This window comes from Oryzias melastigma, linkage group LG5 (assembly GCF_002922805.2).
Source record: "Oryzias melastigma strain HK-1 linkage group LG5, ASM292280v2, whole genome shotgun sequence".
NCBI classification, from domain to species: Eukaryota; Metazoa; Chordata; class Actinopteri; order Beloniformes; family Adrianichthyidae; genus Oryzias; species Oryzias melastigma.
In genome coordinates, this window is record NC_050516.1 from 20,312,723 (window position 1) to 20,334,131 (window position 21,409).

The 21,409-nt window shown below is 36.6% G+C and overlaps 2 protein-coding genes across 4 annotated transcripts; one reads left to right on the top strand and one right to left on the bottom strand.

Annotated features, from left to right (window-relative positions):
- The first annotated feature begins 230 nt into the window (after positions 1-230).
- Positions 231-19,436, top strand: cers5 (ceramide synthase 5). Of its 2 annotated transcripts, XM_024269121.2 has the most exons (11): positions 231-790; positions 1,761-1,808; positions 7,529-7,634; positions 9,152-9,282; positions 9,368-9,425; positions 9,507-9,557; positions 11,330-11,422; positions 14,847-14,975; positions 15,621-15,727; positions 16,602-16,758; positions 18,580-19,436. In XM_024269121.2, exons 1-11 carry the CDS (start codon positions 618-620, stop codon positions 18,742-18,744), a joined length of 1,218 nt encoding a protein of 405 aa, XP_024124889.1. In that variant the 5' UTR covers positions 231-617; the 3' UTR covers positions 18,745-19,436. The 2 variants fall into 2 exon arrangements, with proteins under 2 accessions (XP_024124889.1, XP_024124890.1); XM_024269122.2 differs by lacking the exon at positions 1,761-1,808 and having other exon boundaries at positions 415-790.
- Positions 19,351-20,855, bottom strand: LOC112144551 (cytochrome c oxidase assembly protein COX14 homolog). Of its 2 annotated transcripts, none has more exons than XM_024269126.2 (2): positions 20,747-20,855; positions 19,351-19,934 (listed from the first exon to the last, which is right to left on the bottom strand). In XM_024269126.2, the coding sequence occupies exon 2, from the start codon at positions 19,907-19,909 to the stop codon at positions 19,733-19,735; it is 177 nt and encodes a 58-aa protein (XP_024124894.1). In that variant the 5' UTR covers positions 19,910-19,934; positions 20,747-20,855; the 3' UTR covers positions 19,351-19,732. The 2 variants fall into 2 exon arrangements, with proteins under 2 accessions (XP_024124894.1, XP_024124893.1); XM_024269125.2 differs by having other exon boundaries at positions 20,703-20,828.
- Positions 20,856-21,409: the final 554 nt, after the last annotated feature.

A 21,409-nucleotide genomic window follows, 5' to 3' on the forward strand; every position in this document is an offset into this window, starting at 1 on the left:
GGAAAAAGTCAATATTTTACAAAAATAAAGCTGTGAAATTGTGAGGGGGAAAATCAACATTTTACAAGAATAAAAAGTCAACAGTGAGCAAGAATAAAAGTGCAAATTTAAAAAGTCGTATTTTTATGAGAAAATATTTTGCTTCTTTGCCCTTGCTAAAATATTCTAAATGCTAAATGTATTTTTATTTTATTTTATAAATAAGTAGGACATTTGCCCTGCTTAAACTTTTTAAGCATTAGTTTACAACTTTATTCTTATAAACTGTTAATTTTTTTCTTACAGTTGTACGACTTTATTCATCTGTAATTCTGACTTTTCTCTCATAATTTTATAACTTCATTCTCAAATATATTAGTTTGTTTTTCTTTTAATGGCGTCCCAGCAAAAATGTCCGTTGACCATTTTGTTTTGAAATTCTCCACCGGAAGTGAGATTAGATTCTAGCAGTTTTCACGTTGGTGCGGTAAAGTTAAGTGCGGTAAGCCATCAAACAAGTTAGGCGGGGGAAGAAAAAATACGTCCGACAAGTTTAGCGCATCCTCTGTTCCACACTAGAATCGTTTTTGGTCAGACTCTCCTGGGGCAGGGACGCTTAAAAAAGAAAGAAGAGAAACATGGCTGCTTTCTCAGCCTGGTTTTGGAACGAGAGGTTTTGGCTCCCACACAATGTAACCTGGGCGGATCTGGCAGACCCAGCTCCCGGGGTGGAGTATCCCAAAGCTGGACATTTGTTGACTGCCTTACCGTTAGCTTTGGGGATTTTCGCAGTTAGGATACTCTTCGAAAGGTTGGTATTTACCCTCACACACATGTTTAATTTTATTTTTCAAAGATTGATAGCTCAATTTGGTTTTCGTAAGGAACGTTTCCCCCCTTTTTTCCTGACGAGCAGATGATGGGTCAGCTCACAGCGGGAGGACCGCTGTCTTCAAAGTGCTCTCACTTTGATTTCCCTCCTCTTTTTTAATGATAGCTCGCGGTCTACGCCCTTCTTGTTAACAACAAACGGAATTTCATGTTCTAAATGGTTAAAAACATAGTAATAACTATGAAAGGAAATAATTCTGATGTAGTTAAATTTACTTTTCTAGATGTAGAATAAGGGCGGGCTGTCAGTAAACCCATGTGCTCAGGAGTCTTCCGTTTACTTCCATTGATTCAGAATGAGCATTCACTTCCTTGTCAGCCCCGCAGCTCTTGTGAAACGGCGGGTGTTCTTGCTGTTATAAATAATCAAGATCGTTTATAGATATCTCCTTTTGTCCCTTCTCGGTACCCATTTGTCAGACAGTGATGTTTACCAAACAGTTTAGTTTGTGACTCTTTTCCCCTCCCAAACAACGATTTAGATCACTTTGATATATATGACTATTGCTATTGTCATATCACCCTTTATCTCAAATAAAGATAAGGCACGTGCACGTTTAGTGGTGATAAGAATTAAAGTACAATGGTGATTGTCAATAGAAAGTACAGCAGATAAAGTTGGGTTAGGATGGATGGTGTCACAGACCGGTTGACCCACAAGTGAAGGGTTTGTGAAGCTCATGAGCAGTATCAAGTTGATGGGCAAAAAAAAAAAAAGGTTTGTCATTCGATCTGCTACCATTGTGTCGATTTATGTCCAGTGATGCTCCAGGAAAACCACAAACAGAAAAGGAGGTTGCTGGTACTAAATGGTTTCCGTTGGTGTCAATAATGCACTTTATCAAACCAATTAACGCACTAAAGGGGTTTTTATTCCCCTCATCTTTTAGATCACATGTGTCAAAGTCAAGGCCCGGGGGCCGGATCCGGCCCTCCAGGTAATTATGTCCGGCCCTCCAGATTATTTTATGTAATTGTTATAAATGGTAGACTTGTATAATTTTGACAAAATATATTTTTTTATGGAGAGTAAAATATTAAAAGTTATTTAAGGTTTAAGTTGATTTATTCTGGAAAAATAATCCTACCTTTTTATTATTCGTAATTATGTTAAAAAGTTACAGTTTTAAAGTTAAGAAATAGGCATTCTGCTTGCTTTTCTGACTATTTTGGCATTTAATAAAATGTATTTTTATATTGTTTTGGAGTTACGCTAATATTTCAGCAACATACTAGCTGTTTTGGCTAATTTAGGATTAAAACAAAGTTTTTAGGCTGTTTTGAAGTATGGCTAATATATACACGCTAGGTGTTTAGGCTTTTTTCAAGTTTTTAGCTACATGCTCTTGTTTGTTTTTTTTTTTGTTTTCTTAGGCGAATTTGGCATTTAACTAATATTTTAGTTGGCTATTAGCTGATTTCAGCTATCAGCTTTAGTATCAATTTCAGCATCTTCAGCTATTAGCACTAGCATCTTCAGCGGCCAAATTCAGCTTACAGTATTCACACTAGCACTATCGCAGGTAATGCTATATAACTAGTTCATAATTATGTTATAAAGTTCCAGTTTTAAAGTTTTAAAATTTTAGTTTTAGAGTGTTCAGTAAATGTGTGTCCCTTTTGCCCCCGAGCTAAGGTGTGTTTTGGATTTTGGCCCCTTGTGCGATTGAGTTTTACCAGACTTCATTCTCTATGATGGAATGTTTTCTCTTGCACATCAATGGGGCTGATGAGAAACACAAGAAAAAGAAACTTTTAATCAACTTTGAATCTTCATCAAAGCTGTACCCAACTTTAGAGAAATTTCCTATCATCCCCACTGATGTATAGAGACTATTGTTTAAACAAAAGCGCCCCAAAGCAAATTGGTCAAGAGACATGAAAAGTACAACTGTTAGAAAGTCCATGTGAATGTCATACATTGTAGACATTACCAGCACAGCAGCTTCTATTGTTCTATTTTAGTGCTTTTTAACTAAAAGCCTCAATGGTCTTTTATGGCCGTTTGTTTGCAGATGCACTGAAGTTAAAAATGCTGTTCTTCATTGTCAAATACCTCTTTTTTGAGTCTTTTAAATAGGGCTGCCAGGTCCTTTAATTTTGGATTAGGTTGTATATGTTACCTTTACCTGCATTTCCTCCTGAAAACATGTTTGTGCTCCCTGCACACCTTTTTTAGTGGTGTGACAACAAACATCAGCGTACGTCAGGAAGTGCATTTTATCTACAAACACAAAAAAGACACGCTTATCTGAAGCGCTGGTTGGACGGATTTATCAGATTCATAGTCGTAAATGTTCTAAATATACAAAAACAAACGAGCTGTATAAGGGAGCTTTTTCTGACGTGTGCGACCAGACGTGTGAATAATGAACAATCACAGGCAACTGACGTGTCTGATGAGGTGCTGTTGGGTCCCAGCCTCTGTCTCGGGTGGCCCAAGTTGCCATGTGCGACGGCGTCCTCACAGGGTTCAGGGCCCGGCACAGAGTGATGCAGTCCGACCTTTTCATTTCTGCGACTGCCTGTCACTTAAGACGACTCATTCTTAATTTATTAGACAAAAGTATCAGAGCGCAGCTTAAGTTCATTTTACATTGCTAGAAAAGAAAAAAAATGCTGCTGCAATCTGGTCACTTTGGGACAGAAAGATGAGGAGAAAAAACGTCATCCTTTAATCAATGATTACATAAATGATGACAGGAAGTGACAATGTTATAAAGCATTTAAACACCAAAAAAAATTGAGTTTAAAGGCATAACAAATCTGTTTGTCTTGACTTTCTGCATCTTTTATTCCATTTGAATGTTACTCAGTTAATAAATGTGTTTATATGACGAACTATTGAATCTTTTTAACATCTCATTGTTTAAATTGTGCAAACAAACCTATTGTAAAATCGTTCCCAGTGGTCTTTTAAATATGATTAAGCCTTTTTTTCTTCCCAAAATCACAAAAGGATCTGGGATCTTGTGTCGCTTCTAAGTCCCAACTACAAACTTTTTGCGAGTGCCATTTTTAATCTGCTTCTAATTCACAACAATTTGAATAAAGAAATACTCAGAAATGTTATTTAAGCTTAATTTTCCTAATTTATGTCCTCAATCGTGAGAAAAATGCCACAAGAACATGTTAAAAATCACATTTTTTATCCGAGTTGGAAAATAATTCAACTTTTTTTTGCGCACCTTGATGTCTCCCAATGATAATATCCCAGCAATGTGGGCATTATCTATTCATTCGAATGACATTCTTTTTCTTAAGAAGACAGGAGACAAGAGTAGAATAAACTGGATTGGAGCGGGTCAGAACCACGCCGGTCTGTTTGCTGGACAGTTTGAGTTCCTTACTCTGGATTGGCAGCAGGAGCAGTGCTGAAAATCACCAGAACAAGCAATACTAAACACTGGCATTGTTGTCATGCCTCCCTCCAGCCCTGCAGTCCCAGACTGGTAGTGTTACATTGCGCATGTGTGAATAAGAAAATGCCAGCTCAGAGGGAAGTCTTGGTTTGTTGTGTCATAAAAATCAGTGTGTAAAAAAGCGTTAGGCAGCATGTGGGTTTTGGTAAAACTTACTAAAATAAGCTTCAATTCCATATCCTCTTTCTTCAAAGCATTTCCTCTTAATCCCTGAAAAGCGTTAACTGTCGTATGAAGTCAATTAAATGTCTTCGGGGTTCCTCTTCCTCTTGTGGGGCTTTTCCTGTTCTGATTCATAGAGCGACTGTTCATCCCACCCAAGCCCACGCTCGTCTCAGCCAGTTCAATCTTGTCCACTCATAATTATTGCTGAGCTGCTGACTTTGTACATGGAAGTTGCAATTTTTATTTTGTCTGTGCACGCTCCTGAAGGTGTGTAGTAAGCTAAAGGTGCTGCAAACTTAATGATAACACAATTAATCAGGTGTTTTCTTGTGATCTGGTTGATGAAAAGGTCTTAAAGAGATTGACTGAAGAAGTTGATGCTCTTTTTACGTTTGAACACACTAACTTTATTTTTACTCATAGTATCATATTTGTTTCAAGGTAAAGCAAACCAGAGCAACAATTCCACCCAGTTCTCTAACACTCCTGACTGGTAACTTTCGCAAATGTCAGAGCCACTCGCATCCATGATTAACAGCTCTGTCTCTTAGTAACAGTATTTGTTTATGCTGAAAGCCTCAGTCTCTAAAGAGGAACTGGGATGCTTTGACATGAATACATCAAATGTCTTTGCATTTGAAGGATACATTTTAATATTCTCCGATTTCATTGTCATTTGAATATTTTTTGTGCTCCAAACCTCAATAACCTTAGTTCTAGGAAATGTGTGTAAATAGTCCTTTAACTCCTCTTCATCTGACAGTAAATCAAAGTTCTCCTCACTCTGTGAGGTTGCTAAACACTGATAAATGCCTGTCGCCTTTGCTCGTTGGTGCTTAACATGTACATAAGTAGTAAAATGTGCACTGCCTTGAGTAATGTTTAACAACATGACGGCACAGGAAACTCCTCTGTCCAGTTTGTCTTCTCGTCAGAATTGTTTTGTTCTTGAACTTATCATTGCTGTTCACTCCTCTGTCTGCTGGTGCTGTCTGCTCTCCACATTATCTAAAAATAAACTGCACTTTTTTGCCAACTTCATGTCTCTTTTCTGAGACGTTGAAACCACATTGTTATCTTAAGGTTGAGTCTTTGTGAATTAGTTGGGATGTTGTAAAAGTTGTGAAAATTAGCTCCCCCGTTGCAGCAGCCGTTACTGAACACTTTAGGCGAAATCTAACGGCTTACAGGTAAATCAGGTTTTTCCAAGGAAGAAAAACAAATAAAAATAGGTGGGAAAAGTTTTTTATAACCTGACCTTTTTAGGCTTTTGGCTTGAAGGAAAATGCCAATCACTCCAAGCTTTTACATGTACAGTACCTACATAAGACTCATCAAATGACCATTTAGGTAGTCTATTTTACATTACATTTATAAAGGTTTAAACTGTGATATATGCTGTGAAAATATGAGTATTTGGTGTTCTATTTTTATTATGCAGAGAGGTTAAATTTTGCAAACAGCAAGAATGTAAACGTGACTATGCATTTAACACAAAACAAAACTGTGAATGTTTTAAAATAAGACAAAAATCCATAAAAAAGTCAAGTTTTTCAAAATCGTACTTTAAAGATGATGAAAACTGATGTTTTTGGTGCATTTTTCTCATGATGAAGAACATATTTAAAGAACATTCATCTTAAATTGCTTTTCTGATTATTTATTTAATTATTATGGATTAGGACAAAAAAAATGCTGTTGGAAAAAAATCCTGTAAGTGTGATTGACAAGTTACTACAGCACCCAAATAGATCCATGTGCGTCTTTGTTGACCTCATCCGAGCTGGCATCTGGTTTGAAAAGGTACGGCTGGAAAGCTCCAATGTTGCTAGCCAGTGTTGTTGCACCAGTGGGGTTGTGAGGGGCTGTAAGCTAGCAGGAGAGCACGTAAATAGATGAATGATGGGAAGGTGGAAGTGCGTACAGAACGCAACTCAAAGGCTAATTTATAATGAAATCCAGCTGCTCTGCAGAAACTGTGTCCTAGAAAATGATAATGTATGTTCTTTGATCTATTGTAACTTTTCAACGGTTAACACGATCAACGTGATTCCAGCAGATTCTGAAGGAGAAAAGCGGCGTGCACGCCGCTTTTCTCCTTCAGAATCTGCTGGAATCACGTTGATCGTGTTAACTGTCGAAAAGTTACTAAATGGTTAAGATTTTTGTGTTTAAGCACCACAGGCAACGCCTCAGGTATTAAAGGGTTAACAATCAGTCCCTTTTTTCTCGTCTTCTTCTGTACTCACGTTCAGTGCATGAATAGTTGTAGGAATTTGACTAAATATCTCTCCCAGACATGTGGAGGAAAGCTTGCTGAGGAATCCGTTCTAGTCTTTGTGTTCAAACGTCAATGTTTGCTTTGGAAAGATTGTAAAAATGAGGGGAAAAACTTTGGAAACACTTTTTCTGTGATAACATGGCTACTGTTCCTCCTACAAATTTGCATTAACATCAAGCTTCAATTCTTCAAATATATTTTTTCTTGGATATGAGATTCTAAAAGCAAGGTCAACAGTTCACCTAAAAACTGGGTTTGCGACCTCTTCAATAGAGCTATTATCTGTCTGTATTCCCCTTAGGAATACTTTGTTATTTAAAGGAACCTACAGTGATTTACAGAACTTAGCTAAAACATGTTTTTTAGATGCTTGTACATAAGACCTTTATTCAGAAAACAATATTTTAATGAACCAAAGAATCCAGTATCACAAAAGTTAAAAAGGAGTGGCATTTCTTTTAGCCAAACTATCTGTCTGTTGGCTATAAATCATTTGCATTTTCTTTCATGCCAAAGCTCAGCTTCCCTGTCGTCAGTCAAATAAACATGTGCTAGAATTTGAGACCTTTTTCCTCTTGTTCTGTGTGTTTTCATGACCCTGAACTGATCTGCATGCACGATGGTTCCACAGCAAATCCTTCCAGTTTGTCCACAACCGGCAAATCAGACTTTTTGTTTCTCTCTGGAAGATTTCTTTCTTTATCTTTTGCTGCAAAAATATTTAGATTACCCACCAACCTTGCTTCATTCATTCGATGCGATCGACCCGTCTGTCTCTCACCTGTTTCAGATTTATTGCCAGCGCCTGTGCTCGGCGTCTCCACATCCAGCCAGGGGTTGGAAGAAGAGCTCAGCCCAACGCAGTGCTGGAGAAAGTGTTTATATCAATCACAAAGGTTTGGAAGACTTGTTTATTCTTTGGGGAGCTGCTAGCATGCAGGAGCGCTGCGATATCATTTGCCATCACAAGATGCGTTCCTTTGGGAACTGCAGGTGGAAAGTAGCTCGGTGCTAAACCCGCTTCAGTGTTTTTTAGTTAAACTAAACAAGATTTTTTATTTTTTAATTTAAACAAAGTGGGAAAATATGCATCTTTTTTTAGAATTTTTTTCTAATTTTTTTATTTTCTTTTAATACATTTTTGTAATTTGTTCTTTCTTAGGAAATCTCACAGTACAAACACAGTTATAATCGTAAACCTTTTCATTTCCCTAAAGAACTTTCCTGTTGTTTCTATTTAATTGCAGAGAAAAGTTTTCCTTTTATTTATAAATGAAATAAATTCTGACTTATTTCATTTCATTTCATGCTGCAGAAATTTAGCATCACCTTGAAAGGGGGAACAATTTGGGGCATGAAGGGGTTCAAATCATGCTTAAGGATATAAAATGAACTCCTTCAGAGGTTTATGCACACTGATGTTTTTGTGGCGTTGCATTGGAGGAGATGCAGCAAACTCTATCCCAGATTTTCACTTCTAGCTTATCTGACTGTTGGTGACAAGTGTGGCTTAGTGTAGTCCTCCAACATAACTACATTAAGCGCAGATGATGAGCTACTATCAGTGTTAAAGCAAATTGTATTAGGGGTGTGATTGAGGTCAGCGGGGCTTCATCTCATGACTATTCTATTAGTATAATTTCCTATGGCTCAACTTTCCGAGATGACCTATTTTCCTTTTTTTTTCCTTTTCATCTGTGTAATGTCATGTAATGTTATGTGTTCATGTTGAAAGAAGAAATGAAGATTAAAAACTTTTTCTCAAGCACACATTAAGAGGGCAAATGGGGAAAATAGAGGAGCAGCAAGAAAAATAATCTCTGATAGTCATTTATTACAGTCGCTGAGGTAGAGTTTGAGTTCAGCTGTTTCTTTTGTTTGATCTACTTCAGGCATCAGTTTGCTTTCAGAAATATGAGCCACAACTTGAATCACTGTATTAATATTTTCTCATTCTTTTCCTTCAACTCTGCCTTTGTCGCAGAGCATTATGTCCAGATTACAGAACAGTAGTGGAATGACAATACCTATGCATCATTACAGTCAGGTGCCTGCTCAGACGAGGAAAACTTAGTCGTACATAGATCTATTCGTCTGCAGGAGGATTGATCAGAATAGAGCGGAGCAGCAACTTGCATTTTTTTTCCTCATTCACATCAATTTGAATATATAAATAGTCATTTTTTAGCTTAATTTTCTTTATAAATGTCTTCCATCATCAGAAAAACAGCACTAGGACAACATGGTAGAAACACATTTTTTTAATCAGAGTGAATCTTTAATAAATGAGAACTATTTGGTACATTTACTCAAGGATTTGCAGAATCCTATCAACCTCTGCTTATGCTGACTAAATAAACACCCATGCAGCTCTCCACTCCAAACTAACAGGTTTGCTTTTCCCCCCCAACAGAACCCAGAGCCTCGGCATCTGAAAGGCTTATCCAAGCAGCTGGACTGGGAGGTGCGAAAGGTCCAGCGCTGGTTCAGGCACCGCAGGAACCAAGATAAACCCAGCACACATACAAAGTTCTGCGAGAGCATGTAGGTTTGGTCCCGTTATGCTCGAAGCGCTGTCCATCTATCGATTTCGTGAAACAAAAAGCTGCTCTTTTCCTAATTCTTCTAGGTGGAGATTTACATTCTATTTGGGTATATTAACCTATGGGGTGCAGTTTTTGTGGCAGGTGAGCACACCAGCTGTTAGAAACTCTTCTTTACAAAAAATAATAAATAACTGGATTCATTTTGAATTTATTTACTTCTAGACCCCTTGGATGCGGGATACACGGCATTGTTGGTACGGTTACCCCTATCAGGTACAACTCCATTTCTTTAAATCATTTTTTTTGTGAGAATGGGATGTTCCCTCCATATAAAATTCTTCTTTTTAATCCTAAACGTCTTCTCATTTCAAAGGGCAAGATAGCAAGTGACATTACCTTTCAGGGTGTGTTTCTGTGTGTGCTAAAGGTCAAACCCACAGCGGGAATAGGATTTTTGCCATCAGGGACTTAAAGTCATCCAGAAAACATAGTAGATTTGAAATATTTTCTGTTTGTAACTCTCTCTTTGGTTGCTGCTTTATTCAGGTGTAACAAATATGCAGCATCAAAGTGCAGAAAAGGAACCTGTGTTGACTTTTTACCCTCTATGCGCTGCAATAAAAACGCCAGTATATAAAAGCAGAAACGTTGCTTGTTATCTGTTTACCTTTTTCCAGTGTGCCATAAAAAGCATTCTGAATTTAGCAGATTTCTATGAGCGCACAGTGACACAAAAACACTGGAAGAAGCACAATCTTGGTGGTTCACGAGAGGAGAAGAAGCTCAAAGTATCAATTGTGTTTGGTGTCCAAAATTAGCATCACAAAAATTGGTTGTTTCTTCTGTTTAAATAGTTTGAAAAGATCATTTGGTTGTGAATTCCCTTTGTTTTTTTTATTTTTGTCTTTTTGAAACCTTAATAGTTGAAAAATGAAGGCTGTGACCTTAAAATTACACTTTAAACTTTATTAATTTGAATGTGCATCTGCCATCGAAACCCTAATTTTTAGAATTCTAATCAACTCTTCTTTTATATTTATGCACTTAAAATAAAAGCAGAGTTTTTATAAAATGCTTTATAACAGGAATACCACCTTGAAACCAGTTTAGTAAAGACAGACGGACCTCTCGCTTTAAAACTTTGAATTTATTTCCCTTTGGAACAAGGAATGACCAGTCAATGACGGGTGTGCCAAAGCGCACATGCGCGCACACAAATCACATCATTTTATGCTTGATTTATTATGCAGTTAAACAGGCTATAAACCAGCTCCCGGTGTTTCATGTTGCTGCATTAAACCAACAGAGCAACCCTTTAGTTTTTACAGGAGCCCGGTGTGAACAGAACCACAAGAAACACGGACAGGTTTTGGTTGGGATGGTTTTTATTTATTGGCGCTGCTGCAGCATATTCTGCTCATTTTAAAATAAAATAAAAATAAAACAAGGCATGCGCCAATTTTTAGACAAAACATTATGTGAGCAAAACAATACACATTCCTTCAAGATCTGTCTTTACATTTTAAAATGTTATGATGCCAAAGTCCAGAATTCTCACTAATTAAAAAAAAAAGTTTCAATCAAGGTAAAAAAAACAAAAAAGTCAATCTAGTTATATTTTTTACTCTGCATTTTTAGCTTTAAATTTCATCTTTGCTGTTTTTTTAAGAGAAAAAACTTAGTTGATGTAATTTTTCTGATTCTGTTTTGAAGGAGCTAACCCAGATTTACTGTCACACATCTTCTAAACATGAATTTTTGTGTTAAACTATTGCGGCTACTCAGATATAAACATTCTTTAAACAAAACATTCTTTGTTTCCGCTGAAATCATTGACTTTTATATACAGGGCATCTTCAGAGTAGTAAACGGACACGTCATGGTGATTCTATGCTGGTTTATGGCACTATTTAACCCCAACAGTCACATGGGTCACTTTTACAGCTTACCACCAGGGTTTTTTTTAACATATGCATTAACTATCAAAGCACTATTTTTTATTTTGTTCTCTCCTTGAAGTTTCCCCCTGCTCTCTGTCGCTTCAGGTGATGACTCGGGGTCTTTATCACTACTACGTGACAGAGCTGGCTTTCTATTGGTCCCTCATGTTCTCTCAGTTCAGGGACATAAAAAGGAAGGTGAGTGCTCCGTTCCCTCCGCCTCTGCCTGATCCGACCCCTCCCTGTGAAACATTAGTCAATGCCACTGTTGTTTCCTCAATTGGCAAAGAATGCGTGGGTGAATGCGTCGTGAATCTGTCGCCAAGTTTTCAACTTCAAGAACACAAGTTGTATAAATCCTCCTGGTGGTTTTCCTTTAAAACAAACTTAAATGGATTTGATTTGTGGAAGTTGTTTTGTTTTTCTTCTGAGAGATGGGGCTGCATCTCATGCTCAGTCAGTCAGTGAACACTGGTTGCAGCAGTAGGGCAGCTACTATCATGTGACTGCAAGTGGAGTGGGCCTGACCTTATTAGAATTATAGAAATTCCACAAAACAGCGGAGCTGGAGTTAGAAACAAAGCAGCAGATGTCTGAAATGAATCCTTTTTTTTTATTCCTGGATGAACTTTATGTTTTCCTTTAAATAATAACTCCAGTGTGTAGAAACTTTGATTGAAAACGCCTTTATAATCAAATTAATAAAGAACGACCTCAAACTGCTTCTTTGCAAAGCTTGCCAGTAAGTTTCTGTCCTGGAGTAGGTTATGTTGTCTTTCAGTTAAAAGATGTATTTTTGCTGGGACTTTAGTTGACTTTCTAGATTGGATTTAAAAATGATGTAAGAAGTGTCTGACTGTCTTTTATGAGGTCGTATTCCCCATATTCCAACACACCAGCTTCAGTAAAAAGACTTTTAATGATGGGCGTTTAATCCGAAGCTTCTAGACTGCCTCTGCGTGTTTTTGTTTAGTGAAAAAGAAATGAAGAGGCTGGAGTAAAGAATCCAGAGCATGCTGCAGCCGACGCAAAGAGAGAGTGAAGGAAATGTGACGGCGCAGCATGCTTTCGTCTATCCTGTCTGATGCAATGTGGTAGACATGCAGCTGCATACTTGGGCGGAGACTACGCATGTGTTCATAGACGAGGAAGTGTTTCAGAGTGAAACGCGGTAATGAGTGTACATCACTCGTTCTGCAACCTCAGGCTGCAGAGTCACGTGCCGCTGTTTTACCTCTCCATTGTAGCTCCTTGCCGTTAGATAAAAATGCCAACAATAATTAGTTTGCTTTTGTTTTAGTTAAGTTTTAACATTTATACTTAGATTTTCAACATCCTAGATTATTGAGCAAAAATGATGCAGTTATTAACGCATGTGCTCTTATTTTTTGCAACACAACAATGTCTAGTTGCTGTTCAGACACATTTCTTAAAGTATATTTGCATTTACTTTTATAGATTTAAAAAAAATGATTCTACACCAATGATATTTTGCTTAAAGACACACTCCAATGAAACTTATGTTTTTGATGTTTTTAACACGTTCTTGTAGCATTTAAGAATTTAAGATTAAAACTATTTTTATAAGTAGACAAAAGCAGACAAAAACCTGTGATTTGAAGAAGTTGCCATTGGTCTTCTTTTCTCTGCCACAATTCTGATGTTTCCACTTGCAGACAAATAGATCCATTAACGTCTTCATTTTCTTCATCTGACCTGGTATATGGCTCTAAGCTGTTTGGCTGGATTCCTCCAATATTGTTTGCCGTTTTTTTGCTACACTAATGTTAGCTTGGATTTGTGAGGTGCTATAAGCTAGTGGAAGAGAGTGTAAAGAAAGGGTTGATGGGAAATTAGCCAAGGATAACTTCTGCACCAGCATCCCTCCCAACAACCCTGAGTCGAGCATCTTAAAAATGTCAAAGGCTTTTGATTTTTGGCTAAAAATGGCATTAGGATAAAAATATAGTTGAAGTGGGAGAAAAAGATGATGGGTCATAATGATAGACACCATGTAATGCTTGAATTGACTTTCTTGCATTTAAAATTCAAGTAAATCCGTAATTTGTAAATATGAATCTATGAATCTGCTGCAGCATATCTGTGTTTTTTGTCACAGGATGTATTTTTTTTTTTTTTTTTTTTAAACTCAATGTGCTTCTATCAAAAGTAAAATAAGTTTAAATTGTAATATAACCATGTTTTTGTATTTATTATCATCATTCACTGCAATTCAATTATTGTAAATATTTAAAAACTAAATTTTATAAATGAATGGATTAATGGCTATAAAAACGTTTTGGTAAACGGTAAAGTGAGACTATGCGGCTCTTGTGGGTTTTGGTCTGTAAGAAATGGGACCTAATGACTCTTTTAGTGTTAAAGGTTGCAGATCCCTGCATTAAAATCACATTATTCGGAAGATCACACCAAAATAAAACATTTCAAAGCTTCAAGCTGCTATAAATAGCCCTCTTAAATTAGACTGAGCTTCACAGCCAAATACCTGAATCTCACAAGGTCATGATTTGATTCAATTTACAGTTTGATCTGATTCACTTCCACATTATTTTTTATTGGATTTATGCTAAAAACAGTCTTGATTGTTGATGAAAAGCTGTTTTCACATTCATTTAAATGTGGATCTTTAGGTGAACCATCATTAATTAATGCTTACACAAAAGTCAACAGAATAAGAGTTTTTATTCAAATGTTTATTGTCAAATGCAACAGGGAAGTCAAGTTCTCAGTGCAATGAAATTCTCACTTTGTCGTCCATCCTGTGCCGACATATATAAACAAATACTCAAAAATACTAGAAATAAGTGAAAAAAAATGTACAACAAAGAGTATAAAAACAAAGAATGCAATAAGTTGAAAATGCAGAAATGCAAAAACAGTAATTTAGTATTGTAGAGTGTTTGATATGTACTGTGTGCAGTAAGAAAAAATATGCTTAAAACTATAAAAAATGACATTAAAAGAAAATCCATTTACGGATTTCATGAATCACATTTTGGTGAATTTGAGTGAATGAAACCTTTTTTTTTGGAAGAAAGTGGAAATCACTATAAATGAAAAGCAAAAATGAAGAATCTTAAATGGATCTGATCTGCCTTTCATTAATCACTATTTTCTAACTTTATTTCAGAATTGTAATATTTATATTTCTAGATAAACTGTTTTCTGCTGTCTTGTTGCTCTGTATATATGTGTTACTTTTTTTTAATCATGATGTAATTTGTGGTTATTTTTGGTATCAAATTGTGTTCCTTTTCAGCAGCGATTAAAGTATTTTATTATTATTTTTTTTAAACTTTATTTGTTGTTGGTTAAAATTCGTAGATCAAAGTTCTGTGACAAAGTGAGGGCACTAGGTTAAAAACTCATAGAATGATGTCGATGTATTTTATTTTATTTTATTTATTTTTTTGTCGATGTATTTTAGCTACAGTAACACAAGGCAGGCTGTATGTTCTTCACTAGTGGTTGATTGTGTTGCTATGGTAATATTAAGTCCTCTGCTCTTAACAGTGAAAGAATCCCAATCACATATTAAGTTGTTGTGGATGATGTCAGCAGCATGAATGCTCACTTTTTCCTTCATTTGTATTGTTTTCAGGACTTCCTCATAATGTTCATCCATCACCTGGCAACAATTGGCCTCATCAGCTTCTCTTACGCCAACAACATGGCGCGAGTCGGAAGCCTTGTGCTTTGTGTCCACGATGCCTCTGATTTCCTGCTAGAGGTCAGAAACCACAGAACCATCACTGCAGAAACACGTTTGCATATGATATATGTCTCCACATAGAGAATTCACTACAGAACTAAACAGACTGAATTTTATACTTTTTTTGTAGTTATGTGCAGAACATACTGTTGATCCAACTCAACCCTTTACATACCCAGCCAAGACTAAATCAATGTAAACATATTTTTGTCTTCTGCTGCTTATTTCTTTGGGGGAGTAAGACACCCAATAATATGTTTTCTAAAAGTTTGGTTGAGCAGGAAGTTAAAGGTTCATAACACACACTTTGTTATCTCCTAATTTTTTTATCTTTGTTTTGTTTTCAGTTAATATTTTCTGTAACAAGAAACCATGTGAAGAATGTCAGTTTCATGACTTGAATCAAAAAAAAAATTAATCATTAATTTGATAATTGAGCTACACAAATGTAAGATATTTGATATGTTTATGATGCTCATAATACTAGTTTACCAACAACCCATTAACTTAAAGATACAGTTCCTCTTAACAACAGTGATGACATATGTGGGTTGTAGTTTGGGTATTTCCTCTTGGCCTAAATCCAAAAACCTTCTCTCGGTTGAGATTTAGTGCTGGAAAATGTAACTTTTCGTGTTACTCATTTCACTTTTCTTTTAACAGGCAGCAAAGCTAGCAAACTACGCCAAGTCCCAGCGCTTGTGCGACTTCCTCTTCATTTTGTTTGGTGTGGTCTTCTTTATCACACGACTCGTCATTTATCCATTTTGGTGAGTCCTGGTTGGAATAAATAATTGACTCACTACTGTCTCATCTGCTTGTTAATTGATTGATCTGTGTTGCGGGAGGTGCTATGTGTTGATTTCGGAATGAGTATTGTTTATTTATGTATAAGTACCTCTTAGGTAATTCAAGAATGCTTTACAAAAAATGGAGCAGGAAATAAAGAGGAAAATTGGGGGAAAAAATGCTTAAAAAACACATAATTATAAAACAGCAGAAGCCAGTGTTTAAAAGGCCTATATCAGAGTAATCTATATCATTATATATATGATCATAAATGACATTTGACACACTAAAGAACTGAAGAAAAGCTGGTGCTCAGAGAGCAGGGTTATAGAGGAATGCTCAGAGATGCATGAATGGAACTAAATACCATATGCTTTAATTTTTTGGATTTTGAGAGTCATTTTTATGAAATTCCCTGAGCAGTCACATGACACGACTCACAGATAAAGCATCGATGCTCTCGTCTTTATCTCTGAGATTTGCCCTGACCTCTTATCAGCATGGAGGCTGTCAGGTGAAGCACATTCTCTGATCTGGATCTGGATAGCTCAGCCTCCGCTGAGAGAGACAATGGGGAAGAACCGTGGCTTGAGTAACCCGAGCAGCTATATTCAGTGTCGTTGTGTGAATGAATGATAAAGCCCGTGTTGAAGCTCCATGAACTGAAATCCAAGCCTCCGCAGTGGGAGATGGGTTTGTTAACAGCTCTGCTGCATTTAACTGGAAGATGTAATCGAACCCACAACTTAGCTGATGTTGTACTGCTATTATTTTACACGTCTATCGAGTTCCCGTTTTAATTCTGCTGCACAGGTTGACCGTTTTCAGTCTCTGATCAGCTCCCTTGTTTTGCAGGGTCCTAAACTCTACTATGTTTGAGAGCTGGACGATAGTCGGGCCATTCCCATCATGGTGGGTCTTCAACATCTTACTGCTGGTGCTCCAAGTGCTGCACATCTATTGGTCATACCTCATAGCTCGCATTGCTATCAAAGCCATGCTGAGAGGGAAGGTGGGTAAAGAACTATACTAGGAATAGAAATGTGCAGAATTAAATATTTTCGGGACTTATTTGACTGTCTAATAGTGCAAACTTCAACACTTGGGTTGATTTTTCACAGACCAAAATCCGTAGAAGCCACAAAGTCTAACTGCACCCTTAAGAAAATAAGACACAGATTTGTATTTTATGTTATTTTTACAGTTATGATAAATATAAATTAACTATTGTTTTTTAGGATAAATAAAATCTAAAGAGAAAATAGCATTTTTTTCAAAATATGAAATAGTTTATAAATTTTGATGAAAGTTCCTATGATTTCACTTTAAAAAAAAGTCTGTGTCACAAAAGATAATATCAATGCAGTAAATAGGTAATAATTCAGTTCAGTTTATATATACAGCCCAATATCACAAAAAGAAATTGCCTCATTGGGCTTCATGCCGGAAACTATACAAATTGTAATAGTTAGTATTATTATCATTAGTGATTTTTAAAAATAGTTTATTTTACCATTTGTGGTGCCTGAAATTCATATATCTAACAAACCATTAAATCAGCTAATTCAGTGACCCTTGCTGTATTTTTTGAACTAATAAGGCGCTTTTCAAAATCCTTGTTCAAAAATAGAAAATTTGCACCTTAAGTATAAATTCTGGCTGTGCTTACTCACCTTAAATTTATTTTAAACGTATTTCAAAAATCTGTTAAAGTACAACTTTGTTGAACTACAAAGCCGAATAGCTTGATAGATCGCCGAAGCATTGTGGGTAGTGTAGTCAGGACCCTCGCTGAGTGATAAGTGCTGTTCTTCAGCTGCTCATGAATGGATTAAATAAAGTTTGAGTTTGTTTATTTATTTCTTAGCTACTAAATTACATTTTACTTTACAGTTACTTTTTAAAATTAAAAGATTTATTTTTCATAAACCAGAGACCAATAATGGAGGAATTAAAGAGTATGTTTTTCCTTTCTATATTTCCTCCTAACTGTGGGGCCTTTTAAGACAAACTCCAAAGAAAATGGTCTTTTTAACCATTTTTTCTGATGATTGAGGACATACATAAAGGAAATTAGGCTTAAAATTACATTTCTGAGTATTTTCTAATAGCTCAAAAGATGACTGGAGTTGGCCTTTAACATTAGGTCTACCGAATTGCTACAAATTAAACGTTATACCCAAACTGCTTCCACAGCGCATGTTTTTGGTGATGCATTTCAAGCCTCTCCTAGCTCTTCCCGACTCTCTTTCTCATTCCTGTCTGCAGACGGAGCTTCTTTGCTCTCCTTCCAGAGTGAGAGCAGGGGATCCTTTCTGTCTGTCTATCTTTGTCCAATGAGCCTTCCTTCGCTGCTCTCTTGCTTCTGACTCTGCTTGACAAATGTTTCTTCTCTGTGTTTGTAAGTTTCTTCCCTTCCTCTCCCGATTCCTTTCTCATGTTCTGTTTTATTCAGTCTCAGCACCTAGATTGCTTGCATTTGTAGGTTGGTTGAGTAATGTAATGATAGTGAATGTCAGGTATGTCCAGCTGTTTCTCATAAAACAGGTTCACGCTATAGCTGCCCCACATCTCCACCCTGTGGTAAAAAAGATCTAGACATTCATCAGTCAAATCATCAAAAAGTCCAACCCTCTTTTTAGTGTTGACGAATCATTATCAATTTTATCTGGTAACTGCACCGAGCAAATGTATGTTTTTATATACAAAATTAGGAAACTGTCTCCTCGTGAAAATGTACGTAATGTCATTAAGAAATTATGGCTAAAATGTCTTTTTTTCTGAATAATCATCTCACAGAACTTCAATACAATTCCCTTGCATCTTGTTGTAGGTTGGCAATGATGTTCGCAGTGATATAGAGAGCAGCTCAGAAGATGAAAGCATCACATCCACAGACGGCTCCAAGTCGACCCATCTCTCCTCAAAGGGGGAAAACGGCACTAACGGCCATTGTGCTGCTGTTAAAGCGCGGCGGCAGAACCACAACAGCTGGTGATGCAGAGCGAACTCCAGAACCCGCCTGCAGCCCGTCCCGCCTCATCATCTCCGAAAGAGTCGTCCCTCTGGAAAGGAAACGCCCGCTCCCATAACCCCGCACAACACTGACACAAAGTGCGCACATGTTTCTGAACTGATGACGGGCGCACAAAGACACTTTTAGCAGTGGAGAGCCGTGCAATCACACGGAACTTCCTGTAAAGACATGGAAATCAACTGAAGCATGTGATTTTTGACCTATTTGGAAATGTTTGTTCTGTGTTGCTTTCAGTCGCAGATGTTGGGCAGTTTCAATGTTCTCTTCCAGTTTTAGTGGTCAGATGAACTTGATTATTTTTGGCTCAAATGGGTTATTGATTCATAATGGATTCCACAGCAGGTGGTAAACAAAAGTAATGAGTAAATAGTTTCATTGTAGCTTTGGTTTATCAGCTTTAAAAGAACACCTGCTCTGTGACAGTAAAACTGGTGGGCCATCTTTTTTTTTTTTTTGCTCCAGTTCATTGTGGATCGCCTTTTTAATACATTGTAGGTCTTTTTTTTTAAGGGTGTTTTACTGTTTTTCTGAGACCAAAATTTGTAAGAAATGTCACCTGAAGCTATCCAGGTTTGAGGACCACTGTTTACTGTGTTCTCACTTGAGTGCCTTGTACAAATGTATTTTAAAATAAATTGTTTTTAAAAACAGGATTTTGCCACATGGTGAAAAACAATATAAACTGTGACCAAAAGTGTTTTACAATAAAGCACAAACAATTACAGACATATTTTTTACTGAAACATTGTCACCTGAATTAAAGGCAAAACAATAAAAGAAAGGTTTAAATTGGCTTGATGAAATATTTTTACAAACCAACTTGGGTTTGTGAAGCAACCATTGAATAATTCCAGACTCCAGAAGAGAACAGGCTGTTTGTTAGCAATGCACACAAGAAAGAGGAGAGGGACGTGTCCATATGTACGTTGAAGAGAGCACTCTGTGCGAGTCAGTCCTTGATGATTTCAGCATCCTGGGTCTCCGCAGCCACTTTCAGCTGTTTCTGTCTCTGCATGTAGCGGTACGCTCGCACCGAACACAGGTAGCCTCCGTACACCGTCAGCAGCATCATGGAGGCAGAAAAAGCACGGTATCCTATGTCAGCAAGGCGTTTTCCCGTCAACATGATGACGATGATGATGATGATAACCCTAAATGGATCAAGAGCAGATACAATAAAACATTAGTGAGAGCTGAATTATGTATTTTTAGAAGGATAAGTCATCAATATAAACCATATTCTTTTCACTTTACAAGAAATACCAACTGCTGCTCAAATATTTAATCAAACTATTTTAAAAATGAAAACACAAAGTCTGTAATGCTTGACTGATGAACCCTTTGCTTTGAAAATATTTGCCAAAAAAAGGGTTTTGAAAAGCCTGACCATTTCCTCACTGGTGCCACATTTAAAAAACATGTTCAAGCAATGCTGAACAGGTGAAAAATCGACCATGCCTTATCTGTCAAGCTGTTCCACTGTTTACCCCTGACAAAAGAAAAAAACTAAGGAATGCAAACACATTGATAAATGTGGCACTTTTTAAAATGTACACAACTGATGATCATTGTTTAATATATCCCGCCACATCAGAGCTAAAGGTATGCTGCAGTCTATGTACTTACTGTAAGTGTGTTAATAGTGTTTTCTTAAATTGGATTTAAGCTTGAAGTTGCATATTATGAGCTTTAAATTTTAAGGTAAGATTACCTTTTTAAAAAGTCAGTAACAACTAGTCATTTAATGTGATGCTAACTTAAATTCGTCTATTATAACACAGCCTTGCGAAACTTTGACACTGATGCGTTTAGTTACCGAGTCATTATACCCCTAAATCTGTATTTCTATACAAAAATAATTTTATACAAGACACGACAGCAGAGCTTCAATGTACTTGAAGATGTCTGAATGTTCTTACCGCTTATATTTAATCCAATAAAGAAGCGAATCGCGACAACCTACCTCAATGTCAACAGAGAAGCTAATAAAGTTAGCAATCACTCTGCTTACATTCGCTTTTTTGTAAGGTACGGAAAACCAGAAGGGACACGAATAAGGGAGCGTTAAAGATGAGAGAGCGCCACCTGCTGAGTCGGAGTAAATGTTCCGACGAAACTCTTCTCAACCAAAAATGTATCACTAAATGCTAAGATAACGTGAAATAAGCTGCTATTTGTTAGTAACATCGTAATTAAAGTACGTGATATGTATACAATGTTCATAGAGATTAGGAGGTACATGAAAAATGGTGTGCCTCCTTGGGTTTCGAAATAAACAATAGATTAAATGTAACAAGTCTCTACCTGCAGAATTTACTTTCATCATTGTATCAGTACTACGTAGTAGCTTGAAAACAACATTCTTATGTATTCTAATTTTATGAGTTTTATATTTTTTTCTTTTTTCATTCCTTCCATTTATCGCCGTTGTTCCTTTTCTTTACTTTATATTGACAAATTCTGTTTAAATTAAAGCCCACATTTGATATATTTTCCAAAGGCAAACTCCAAAAACTTACAGAAAATGATTAGGAATTTTCAGGGTTTCTACATGTAACATTTTAGGATTAATAATAAAAAAAAAAGTTTTATGATATTAATAAACCACTAAAATGTATCTAAATGG